Below are 13328 nucleotides of genomic sequence, written 5' to 3' on the forward strand. Positions count from 1 at the left end.
CTAGTCCATTGCAACCATAAGGCAACAGCCAATTAATTTAACATGTCTAAAAGCTGCTTCAAAGAAGTATATTTTTAAATGAGCCTTTTATCTAAGGTAAAATAGATATAATGTTCTTGGGCTGGCCTGTTGGCTCCATGCCAGTGTTCTTTACCACCATATGGAGGTATGTGGGTTCGATTCTTATCGCAGATTTCCCTGGGTCACCTAGGGCTGAAGGCGGCTACAGTCGCAGCTATTTTAGGATCCAATACTGATAGGTTCCATGAGGAGTCCTAGTGTATGACTCCTGGCTAAGATGATTATAATGGACTAAAGTAAGATATAGGGGAGGGGGTACAGAATTGGTTGTGAGTGGAAGTTAATAGTGTCTAATCCTAGCCCCAGTTTTGATTTGATTTGGAAGTCCATAACAAAGTAGGAGGAAGCTGCCAAGTCAAAATAAAATCGGCAATAATCTGGGGTTGTGAATAACAACATGAAATAGTTTACCCACAACATCCAAGGGCAAGAGTTAAAATATATGCTTTCTGGGGAGGGTGAGGGGGGAAGGGTGGGGGGAATAGGGGGGATAAAAGGGTTATAAGCATAATGTTAAAATAAAAATTAAATTGTTGCATTGTCATGTGCTGGAGCCAATGGCTCGTTATGTTTGAGATGTTATTTCAATAAAAATTCAAAGTTTAAAAAAAAAAAAATATATATATATATATATATGCATGCTTTCTGGATGGAATGAGCAGCAGAGCTGTTAATTCGTGCTTTGCTGTTCTGCTTTTGTTTATTCTTGATCGAATTGGCTGTTGGAGCTTAGGAAAGCCAATGCTCGGTTGTCTTTATTTGTTTTCCAAGCAAACTCATAGTCATAAATATTAATAAATCTCTCTTGTACCTCCTTTGAAATGTTTTTACATGCCAGAAGAATCTCGTGTTAATGGTTTAATCCATCATTCCTGTTTCTGATCAGAGGTGTCTGCCATTCCTCTTAGGAGTATGTGCGCTTGCTGCAGTCTTGGTGTCAGGTGAATGTGGGTTCCTGCCGCTTTATGTTGGGGCAGTGCTACCTTGTCACTGGAGAAGGACACAAGGTAAAAAGAAATCTTTGTTTGTATTCATTTTACTAAATAACCAAAGTCAACATTCCAACTATTAGGGTTGCATAAACATGTGCATTTCAGATCTTGACAACCTTTTGATTTTGTTGTGGTTTCTGGAAAGCCTCCATGTGTATCACCATTCATTGTGATTGCTGCTAAGACCAGTAAAATGTTTTTACAAATTCAGTGATAACTTTATGATCCTCAGGCAGGAAGTTTCCTGCTGTGCATCCTATTGCCTCCAAGACTGTCAGAACCAGTGATGAAGGTGGCATCTTGTTTTACATGTACATTTTAAGTATTTTCTGATTCTTTCATTTTCCTGCAGGCTCTGGAATGTTTTTCCCAAGCTGCCTCTGAAGTTAGACAAGAGGATTTCTTAGATAGACTGATCCGGGTAGAGGATGGAGAGGCAGCTTCCACTCCCCGTTTGCAGTATTACAATAAGGTACAACCTAACTTTAACTCTGTTGCTAAAACATCAGTTTGGAAACCATACATGCTAAATACCAAGAATAAGGTTCCCGCCACCTCCGCCCTGTGGATAACGCAATGGATTCGTAGGCAGAGGTGTCAAATATAGCTGGCAGTCTGTTTCTAGCCTAGCAAGCTGTTTGGCCCTTGCTGCTGTCCCTGGTTCCCTGCCAAACCTCCCCCTGATGACACCAAGGCTTTGTGTTCATTAAGACGAAGATGCTCAAAGGTTACTGTGCTAACATTTCATTTAGACTGGTGTTAGCCAGTCTAAAAGAAAAGTTATTGTGCAGCTAATGCACAGAGGCTTTCAGCCACCACTTTACCATGCAAATTATTAAAATGAGCTTAATAGTGATTCCATGCAGTGCACAGAAAAATGGCACACAGAAAACCCATGCCCTAACAACTAAAATCTACTGACGGCTCTAGGGCTGTCGGTAGGTTTTAGTTGTTGGGATAGGGTGACTTTTACAGCCCTCTCTGTTCAGGATTTCTGCTGGAGCGTGAAATTGAGGACACACAGCAGAAGGCTGTGCTGCTGCACCTGTCAGAGGTGCCTCCAGTGACTGCTAGAGGGAAGGCTAGAGTTATGGCTGCTTCTTTTTTGCATCTTCCTAAAGATCAGGCACCGGCTTAGCATTGCGATGGGTCTTGTGGAGTAGGCCGCTGATTCCCTGCTTCGAAGAGCAAAAAATCCTGTTCCTATTGTTTGGAAGGGAGGGGGGTTGTTTAACTGGAGGCTGAGTTCACAACTCTTAAGCGCATTGGGAATTCCCCCATTCACTGGACATGCGCACAAGAGCTGTGCCAGGAACGTTCTGACTCCTTTTTTGACCAATGCTCAACACTAATAATGTGCATATAATTTACATGCTGTTAATACTGAGCATTGGTTGCTAAAAGTATCTCGTTGTGAGAGCCAGTATACAGCACCAGAGTTATGTACTTCTTCCCTTATTGTCATAGCCCAGGGGCATGCTCTTAAGATGTCACAGCCCGGTACTTCCAGGTTTTCCACTAGTCTTTAAATCCCTTTGGACCTTCATAAAAGCAGCAGGAGCTAGGCAAAGTGCTTCCTCGCGCTTAGTCTTCCCAGGATGATGGTTGATTGTGGCACCACTACTCAGTTTCACTTCCAAATTCACAGAGACTTTTGTATAGCTTCAAGTTAAAACAAATAAAAGGAATTTAAAAAAAAATCATCTGAGAATGTGTGCATATTTAGGCAAGTGTGACCTTCCCTTGGTTGATTAATATCAGAGGATCTGTCTTCTCCCTCCCTCCACTTTCATCAACCTGCTAACAGTTCTTATTTTGTCCTCTGCAACCCAATGTTGAAATGAGTTGACACCCCTAACTCAGGGGAACTGATAATTGAGTTCCACATTGCTGATATGAATGTTCTTCAATCACACTTTTCTCTCTAGGTTCTGCGTTTACTAGAAGATGTAGGGCTACCTGAGTTGGTGATTCAGTTGGCTACTTTGGCGATAACAGAGGCTGCTGATGATTGGAGAAGCCAGGTAATGCCTTTTTCTTTTTGCATTGCTGATTCTTACTAATGTATAATTTTGAGAACGTAAACACAGGATTTTGTGTTTTCAGGCCGCATTGCGAACACGCATCTTCAAACACCATTTGGACTTGGGACATAACAGCCAAGCTTATGAAGCCTTGACCCAGATTTCAGATTCGAGCAGGTGAGTGGAGGGGTAACTTAATAAGTGCAGCAGCCTGAGAACCAGGGGAACCGGGTTTGATTCCTACTGCAGCTCCTTGTGACTCTGGGCAATATATATATATATATCCAAGCCACAGGGTGCCCTCCCGACACATACCTCAAACCACCCTGGTGGTCTAGTGGGCTTTTCGGGGTAGGAAAGATTCCCAGTCTTTCCTGCCTGCTGCCGCATCTCTTTTTAAGAATGGCTGCCGAGACTTCCGCTGAAGTGTTATTAGGCCACCGTTGGAGGCAGCCATTTTAAAGAACATGTGGCAGCAAGAGGGTCAGCAGCAGCGGGCATGAAAGACGGGGGATCTTTCCTGACCCGAAGAATCCAGTAGACCACTAGGGTGGCTTGAGGTATGCGTTGGGAGGGCACCCTGTGGCTTTGGGGAGTGGGGGGGGAGAGGTCTGGAATATGTGGGAGGAAGAGGAGGGTACTGTTAAAAAAAAAAACAAAAAAAACCTTATGTTTCTCCTTTCTTGCACAGCTGGATCCCTGTGCATTCAAAACAAACAAGCAATCAAGCAAACTTATGAACTGCTACATTCACGTTACCTTTGTTTATTGTTGGTGGAATTTTTATTTAATATCACTTAGATTTTCAAACATACCAGCTTGTGCATACAGATTGTACACAGAAGTAGTGTAATAACAATAACTTTTTTTATATCGGTAGAGTAGCAATTTGTTATAGATATAATCAGTGTGTCATTTGGAGGAGCTGGTTAAAGGGACACCCTCGTACTCATATTCGTGCAGTATTATTTCTCCTGGTAAAGGGCTACTAAACAGACATCATGTTATGAGAATCAGGTTATCAACATTCATAGTTTCTATCTATGTATGTATTTACGTATTTATGGCATTTTTATCCCACATTAAACATGAATTAGGTTGAAACCTGGGAACATTTAAAATCTTTTTTTATTATTTCCTACATCAAAGGAAAAAAAGGTGGCATGTGGGAACTTGCTCCTTTTGCTTTGTGGAATGCAGTGTTATATTATAAAAATTAACTTGCCTTTTTATTACTATTATTTCACAGAGAAGGAATTGAATAATGAGGGAAGGGTTTCCTTTGTGCAGAACTGTTCAGAGTCAGTCTAAATATGCCAACATTGTCCAGTTCAGCGCACTATTAGCAGCCAAGTTCATACTAAGTTAATTATGTTCAGTGGAAAATAAATCTATTGGCTTAGGCTGCTTGCTATGTGAATATTCAATCACTGTTTCATTATTGCTACCAAGTATTGCATATTAAGGGCATTTGGTTTTAATTCATTTATCCAATCCTTACATGCACATGGTTTTGCTTTTTAAACCCAAAGGTTTCCTTTGAGAAGGGGGGGGACGGGGGGGGGGTAAAAGGGAGTAGGGGGGAGAAAAGTTACTAAATCCTAAATCTGATAGCTGTTTTGCACTATCTTTAACCCTGTCATATGAGAGGTTATTGCCGCAATGTTAAGTTTACACTTATATGGTTTACTATCTTTGTACTATGTTCTTAATAAAAATATTGAAATATAAACCCAAAGGTTTTCTATGATAGCATTGAATTAGTTTTTCTGTACAATAAGGGAATGGGGGACCCCACTGAACTGATCTGCACAGGGCCCCGCAATTGCTAAGACCGGCCCTGTATATAGGTATGTGTGTATATATACACACACCCTTATATGTACACTTTGGCAACCGCTATTGTAGGAGGGAGGTGGTGATATGGAGGATATTAGGTTGCTCCTGTATAGCAACCCTTTTGCCTCTAAAAGGAAGCTAAACAAAACAGAAGACTGAAAGAGAGCCCTTCTGGCAAAGGAAAAACACTTTAGAGTTTGTCTCTTTTATAATAATGCTAAAATTTATTAGAGTAAATAAATGGTTACAATAAAAATTCTTTTATCCCAGTATTAAAGAAAATTGAATTCTTATTTATATCTGTCCAAATTTCAGTATAAGGAAAATGAAATCTCTCTGTCTCTCTATCCTAGTACAAGATGTGCATAGGCAGAATACTGAAGCTTAATTTTGTCCAATCACTTAATGCCTTATATTCAACTCTGACCTCTAAGGTCACCGTCACATTATTCTGTTTCTTTGGAAACTCAAAAGAGTAAAACCTTTCTTACCGAGATACATCTTCCGTACCCTGGTACAGTCAATGGTAATAAGTCATCTAGACTACTGCATCGCACTGTACGCTGGCTGCAAAGAACAGACTATCAAAAAAACTCCAGATAGCCCAGAACACCACCGCCAGGCTCATATTTGGAAAAACTAAATATGAAAGTGCAAAACCCCTAAAAGAGAAACTTCACTGGCTCCCACTCAAGGAATGCATTGCGTTCAAGATCTGCACGATTGTACACAAAATCATTCACGCGAACGCCCCAATCTACATGCTAAACCTCGTGGACCTGCCTCCCAAAAATGCTATAAGATCATTCCGCAAATTTCTCAATCTGCACTTCCCCAGCTGTAAAGGACTAAAATACAAGCTGACACACGCCACCACCTTCTCTTACATGAGCATGCAGTTGTGGAGTGCACTACCAACAGCCCTGAAAACTATGGATGAAATAATTAACTTTCACAAATCTTTGAAGACACATCTCTTCAACAAGGCCTACAAAGAGAACCCATAGCCTTACAAAACTACCTCACTAACCACCCAGCTATGAAAGTCCACCTTCTATACTATCCTGCCTAACACCTTCCTTCTCTCTTCCCTTACTTAATTTTTGTACACTACCAATTGTATCTGATATCCTGGAATGACTACATCATAACAAATCTCTAAGCTACATTGAGCCTGCAAATAGGTGGGAAAATGTGGGATACAAATGCAATAAATAAATAAATATTCACCTTTTGCCCTTTGTAACCTCCTTCCCTCGAATACTTATCACTCATACTTGTCCTTCACTGAAAATGTCCCTGTGTTATGTTTAGAGCCTGTTTGAAGCTAAGCAAGCATGTCTGTGGTGTGTGAGAAGACCAAGAAGACACAAGCTTAGCTAATTGCCCTACTAGATCATAAGTAAGGGAATAAGTTATATATACAAAGCTGACTGATTTGTAGAACCAGACAGCTTTCTACTAAACACTCCATTATTGTCAAAGAATATATACCTGTTCTACAAATTTAAATTGGAGGGACTATGTTGCTAGTGTCTGTCTGCCACCTTTCACAAGCATCACCTTCAACTTCACCAAGAATGTATTTGTGCATTAATAAATATTGTTCTCCTGATAGGCAGCTGGATTGCTTGCGACAGTTAGTGGTCATCCTCTGTGAACGCTCACAGTTGCAGGATCTGGTGGAGTTTCCCTATGTGAACCTACATAATGAGGTACAGTAATTTGTTTATGAGTGTTACAAAATGATGGCAGATAAAGACCTGTACGGTCCAGTCAGTCTGCCCACCCAGATTAACTTATTACATATAGTATGTGATACTTCACCTGGTCTTGATTTGTCCTTGCCATTTCCATGGCATAGACTGTCAAAGTCTGCCCAGTACTGGCCTTGTTCTCCAGCTTCTGAAGCTGAATCTGCACATACCGTAGAAGTTTGCCCAGTACTGGCTTTGCTTCCTAATCTGTGCTATGCGTCTTTGGATTGTAAAGGTACTTAAGTTAGCAGAGAATTACTTATGCAGTAATCACTCTAGACTCGTTTGTTAAGGAATATAAAAGTACGTAATTGGCCCTTAGGCTGTGCTGACAGGCCACACCAATGAAAAGAATAATTCCAAAATGGAAATAATAGATATAAAAGTAGCAATATGGCAAAATGCAAATCAAGGAGTGGAGGAGTGGCCTAGTGGTTAGGGTGGTGGACTTTGGTCCTGAGGAACTGAGTTAGATTCCCGGCACAGGCAGCTCCTTGTGACTCTGGGCAAGTCACTTAACTCTCCATTGCCTGCCGCATTGAGCCTGCCATGAGTGGGAAAGCGCGGGGTACAAATGTAACAAAAATAAAATCATATAAAGTAATTACATAACTATAATATATCCTGAGAAAAGATTACCAACAGCTGCAGTATTAGTCTGCTAACCACAGGTCCTGTTATAACCAATAAGTTTCAGGCAAAAACCAGAGCTAACTACCCTGAGCTATAAGAAGAAAACTTTTGCAGTCTCACCACTGAGGTTCTGTAGGTTCGAGCAGTCCAGGTGATGTGCAGAATCAGATTTCTTCTGTTTAGGCAATAGCAGATTTTCTGCGTGCCTCTGTAAATCAGTTGTTACTCCAAAGTCTCTATTCTGAACAGCTGGTTACTCAGTCTTTGGGGAAAGCCACAGAGCTTTAGCTGAACTTGACCTTGTCGGCTCTCAGCACAAGGAATTACAGTTCACAGGTGTTTAAGAAAAATCCATCTTTATGTCCTCCGAGAGAGCCCTATACACCATCCAATCTTCTCCTCTTCTCTCCAAAACTCCTGATTTCTCTCTCATCCCCCATCCTTGGCCCAGTCAGGTGACACATGGACCAAGCACCAACCGTGTATCTCTGTCCATCAGATAACCCACGTTTGTGACAGAGGGCTTCTGAGTGTCCAGCTAGAATAACATCAGTCATGAGCCTGGTGGTAGCAAGCTCCCCTCCATTGTTCACAGCTTACCAGGCCTCTGACCAGCAAAGGTGAGATAGCAGGAAAATACCCCTACAGGAGCCATTCCTTCTAAACAGGATTTCTTTGTGTTTATCCCACACATTTTTGAATTCAGTTACCGTAATTACCCCCGTTCTGGTACCTGTTCCTATTCTCTCAGGTGGTTGGCATCATTGAATCTCGTGCTCGAGCTGTGGATCTCGTGACACACAATTACTATGAGTTGTTGTATGCTTTCCATATCTACAGACACAACTATCGGAAAGGTAAGACCCAAGCTTATGTTCTGAAGGTAGTCATTTGTTGGGCAGGCTGCTTTTATCATGTGAAGAGGCTATTTTCCTGCATGCATGCTTATTTTTCAATGCATTTGGAGTGCTTCTGCAAAAATATAAAATGAATAATGAAACTATTTAGAGGTACTTGAAATAGAAATGAGAAACAGTAGGAAAGGTAGCTGAAAACTAGTGACAGGATTCATTTGTGTTTGTCTTTTATTTTCCTAGGTTCTCTTTGGTGTAATAATCCCAGGATCGTATTGGACACTTAGACTGCTGTTAGGATTTTGTCTTTTAGTATAATCAGTGTGATAAAGAAAAGATTGCTTTGCTAGTATACAAATTATACCAGCAACTTGATATTATTGCCTTTGGCAAGCTATACCTTGCTAAAGTGAATGAATTTTTAAAATCTCGTTTAGCAGTTTCTGAGGGGAAAAATTAATACACAAAAGTATTTTTTGAGCTTATCTTAAAATTTGTATGTCTCTGGAAGAAGTGGTCATGTTTACTGGCTGTCCCTTTGCAGAACTTATGGTCTGTTACATTCAGTATCTTTATTTTTTTTCTACAGCTGGCACTGTGATGTTTGAATATGGAATGCGTCTTGGTAGAGAGGTTAGAACTCTCCATGGACTCCAGAAACAAGTGAACTCTTACCTTTCTGCTCTTAATTGCTTGCGTCTGATCCGTCCAGAATATGCTTGGATAGTACAGCCAGCATCGGGTGCAGTGGTAAGGAAATGGAAATCACATGTTCATGAAGATCAGGATTTTCACCAATATTGACTTAGATTAAGCGGGTGTGCACTTGATTACAAGAACAAACTTTTAAAACATAGCTTTAACTTTTTGTAAAAGGTAAAATTTTTCTTTTGTTCTAGTATGAACGTCCTGGTACATCCCCAAAACGGAGCCATGATGGAGAATGCACAGCTATCCCAAGTAAGTGAGGCCTCTCCTGTGTCAGAGTGCAAACACGAGAAAATGTGACAGAAGGGGCAGAGTAACCAGTCTGTACATAGCAGCTATGACTGCAGCATTCATTGAATCTATAATAGGAAGCAATGGATACATTATCTGTAAGCAAACCTACTGCCACTTTCCCCGGGGACTTTCTGAGATGTACAAAGTGAAAAGAAAATAAGACACATACATAAGCATATATAACTAGAACTGCAGATGGTGTGTATCTGATCAGGTCTTGCTTTCTGCACTCTAAAATTTAATTTCTTTGTTGACTAAAATACCTGTTGCTTCCTGCTTTGTTTGAATATTTTTGGGATAAAATCCTTTGGCGGTTTAGTTTCAGATTTGGTATATAAAGAACAAGGACATACATGCACAGATGTCCATTGTGTGTTTGTAGTCATGTATGACTTGAATGTTCAAGATGAGTGCTTAATAGTCCTTAACAAAATTGCACAGATCACAATCAATTATGAATAGGGAATTCTACTGAAAGGCCTTTTGTGGTCTCAAATAATACAGAAGTTGCAATCCTAGAATTATTTTGCTAACACATGAGGAGATGGGCAGTGTTGTGCATGTTCAGTGTGTTTGAGAGAAAGAGGGGAAGCAGAGATTCTCCGAGGACAAGCAGGCTGCTTGTTCTCACATGTGGTGTCGTCCACGGCAGCCCCAGGTCCGGAAAATCTTCCTAGCAACAAAGCTTGCTAGAGCCTTCGAGCGTGCGGGTGCGCAGCCATGTTCCTGTCCGTCGCGCGAGAGTCCCGCTTCAGTCTTCTTTTTTCTGCGGTCAGAGCAGCTGTTTTCTGGTTGCTCTGTTGCCCCAGAGAAGAAGAGCCTTCAGTTCGGCGGGTTTTTCACCGAGTTTTTTCCCCGCTCCCCCCGCTCCCCCCGTTTTCTATTTCTGTTGATGGCTCTCTCATTCTCCCTGTCTCCTCAGCTCGAAACCTTGGGGTCATCTTTGACTCTTCTCTCTCCTTCTCTGCTCATATCCAGCAGACCGCCAAGACCTGTCGTTTCTTTCTTTACAACATCCGTAAAATCCGCCCCTTTCTTTCCGAGCACTCTACCAAAACCCTCATCCACACCCTTGTCACCTCTCGTTTAGACTACTGCAATCTGCTTCTTGCTGGCCTCCCACTTAGTCACCTCTCCCCTCTCCAGTCGGTTCAAAACTCTGCTGCCCGTCTCATCTTCCGCCAGGGTCGCTTTACTCATACTACCCCTCTCCTCAAGACCCTTCACTGGCTCCCTATCCGTTTTCGCATCCTGTTCAAACTTCTTCTACTAACCTATAAATGTATTCACTCTGCTGCTCCCCAGTATCTCTCCACACTCGTCCTTCCCTACACCCCTTCCCGTGCACTCCGCTCCATGGATAAATCCTTCTTATCTGTTCCCTTCTCCACTACTGCCAACTCCAGACTTCGCGCCTTCTATCTCGCTGCACCCTACGCCTGGAATAAACTTCCTGAGCCCCTACGTCTTGCCCCATCCTTGGCCACCTTTAAATCTAGACTGAAAACCCACCTCTTTAACATTGCTTTTGACTCGTAACCACTTGTAACCACTCGCCTCCACCTACCCTCCTCTCTTCCTTCCCGTTCACATTAATTGATTTGATTTGCTTACTTTATTTATTTTTTGTCTATTAGATTGTAAGCTCTTTGAGCAGGGACTGTCTTTCTTCTATGTTTGTACAGCGCTGCGTATGCCTTGTAGCGCTATAGAAATGCTAAATAGTAGTAGTAGTAGTAGTACTGTTCCTTCTTTAAAAAAAAACAAGAGGCCAGAGGCTCATATAAACGCAAAACCCGATTTCTTAAGATCTGGAGCCCCTATTTAGCCAAGCTAACACGGCAGGGAAAAAGCTTAATCCTTAATAAACTATGAATGCGACTGGTAAATGGTTTGGTGCTCATACAGTGGTGGAAATAAGTATTTGATCCCTTGCTGATTTTGTAAGTTTGCCCACTGACAAAGACATGAGCAGCCCATAATTGAAGGGTAGGTTATTGGTAACAGTGAGAGATAGCACATCACAAATTAAATCCGGAAAATCACATTGTGGAAAGTATATGAATTTATTTGCATTCTGCAGAGGGAAATAAGTATTTAATCCCTCTGGCAAACAAGACCCAATACTTGGTGGCAAAACCCTTGTTGGCAAGCACAGCGGTCAGACGTCTTCTGTAGTTGATGATGAGGTTTGCACACATGTCAGGAGGAATTTTGGTCCACTCCTCTTTGCAGATCATTTCTAAATCATTAAGAGTTCTGGGCTGTCGCTTGGCAACTCGCAGCTTCAGCTCCCTCCATAAGTTTTCAATGGGATTAAGGTCTGGTGACTGGCTAGGCCACTCCATGACCCTAATGTGCTTCTTCCTGAGCCACTCCTTTGTTGCCTTGGCTGTATGTTTTGGGTCATTGTCGTGCTGGAAGACCCAGCTACGACCCATTTTTAAGGCCCTGGCGGAGGGAAGGAGGTTGTCACTCAGAATTGTACGGTACATGGCCCCATCCATTCTCCCATTGATGCGGTGAAGTAGTCCTGTGCCCTTAGCAGAGAAACACCCCCAAAACATAACATTTCCACCTCCATGCTTGACAGTGGGGACGGTGTTCTTTGGGTCATAGGCAGCATTTCTCTTCCTCCAAACACGGCGAGTTGAGTTCATGCCAAAGAGCTCAATTTTTGTCTCATCTGACCACAGCACCTTCTCCCAATCACTCTCGGCATCATCCAGGTGTTCACTGGCAAACTTCAGACGGGCCGTCACATGTGCCTTCCGGAGCAGGGGGACCTTGCGGGCACTGCAGGATTGCAATCCGTTATGTCGTAATGTGTTACCAATGGTTTTCGTGGTGACAGTGGTCCCAGCTGCCTTGAGATCATTGACAAGTTCCCCCCTTGTAGTTGTAGGCTGATTTCTAACCTTCCTCATGATCAAGGATACCCCACGAGGTGAGATTTTGCGTGGAGCCCCAGATCTTTGTCGATTGACAGTCATTTTGTACTTCTTCTATTTTCTTACTATGGCACCAACAGTTGTCTCCTTCTCGCCCAGCGTCTTACTGATGGTTTTGTAGCCCATTCCAGCCTTGTGCAGGTGTATGATCTTGTCCCTGACATCCTTAGACAGCTCCTTGCTCTTGGCCATTTTGTAGAGGTTAGAGTCTGACTGATTCACTGAGTCTGTGGACAGGTGTCTTTCATACAGGTGACCATTGCCGACAGCTGTCTGTCATGCAGGTAACGAGTTGATTTGGAGCATCTACCTGGTCTGTAGGGGCCAGATCTCTTACTGGTTGGTGGGGGATCAAATACTTATTTCCCTCTGCAGAATGCAAATAAATTCATATACTTTCCACAATGTGATTTTCCGGATTTAATTTGTGATGTGCTATCTCTCACTGTTACCAATAACCTACCCTTCAATTATGGGCTGCTCATGTCTTTGTCAGTGGGCAAACTTACAAAATCAGCAAGGGATCAAATACTTATTTCCACCACTGTAAGAAACACCTGTATGGGGGAATAGGGAGGGGAAGGGAAGGGGAGGGAAAAGGGGATAAAGGGGTTTAAATACGAGAATGGTTTTGGATGATATGTTGTTGTACAAGTTGAAAGTAGTGTAAATCTGTCATTATTGATGATTGTATTTTTACAATTTCGTTCTCGATAAAAACTGTTAAATATTAAAAAACCAAAAACTTTATTTCTTAGTTTGTCCCTATAAGTTTCCTTTCGTTTGCTTGTGCGGCCTTTTTGGCCGCCCGTACGGGTTTTCTCCCTTTTTGTGCCCTTCTTTTGGCACCAGCATGAGTTTTGATTTTGCTGCCGCTATTTTTCCGTCGATGACATCGAGGATCGCCAGTGGCTTCAAGAAGTGCACTCGTTGCAACCGGGCAATCTCAGGCACTGACCCACATGCGTGGTGTATTCAGTGCCTTGGGGCCGAGCATCACCTACGCGTGTAAGTTATGTCTTAGCCTTAAAAAGCGAACACAGGCGTCGAGACAAGCTCAGCGGGAACGTCTGTTTGGAGCTTTGCCCGGTACTTCGGCGTCGATGTCGACAGCGGTACCGAGGTCGTCGGCGGTGTCGGTCGGCACCAGAGAGTGCATCGACGTCAGGAGCGCAGGTAATGGCTGTCAAGAGAC

At 42.5% G+C, this 13328-nt stretch overlaps 1 protein-coding gene across 1 annotated transcript in view; it reads left to right on the forward strand.

The window, feature by feature from the left end:
* The window catches only part of NUP160 (nucleoporin 160), a 121787-nt gene that overhangs the window by 76560 nt on the left and 31899 nt on the right, over positions 1 to 13328 (forward strand). Inside the window, exons 22-29 of the mRNA XM_030200755.1 lie at positions 990 to 1088; positions 1426 to 1545; positions 3002 to 3097; positions 3180 to 3274; positions 6555 to 6651; positions 8078 to 8183; positions 8770 to 8930; positions 9080 to 9140. Of these exons, the coding sequence (XP_030056615.1) occupies positions 990 to 1088; positions 1426 to 1545; positions 3002 to 3097; positions 3180 to 3274; positions 6555 to 6651; positions 8078 to 8183; positions 8770 to 8930; positions 9080 to 9140 (835 nt within the window). The remainder of the gene's footprint in view (positions 1 to 989; positions 1089 to 1425; positions 1546 to 3001; positions 3098 to 3179; positions 3275 to 6554; positions 6652 to 8077; positions 8184 to 8769; positions 8931 to 9079; positions 9141 to 13328) is intronic.

Source organism: Microcaecilia unicolor, chromosome 4 (assembly GCF_901765095.1).
Source record: "Microcaecilia unicolor chromosome 4, aMicUni1.1, whole genome shotgun sequence".
NCBI classification, from domain to species: Eukaryota; Metazoa; Chordata; class Amphibia; order Gymnophiona; family Siphonopidae; genus Microcaecilia; species Microcaecilia unicolor.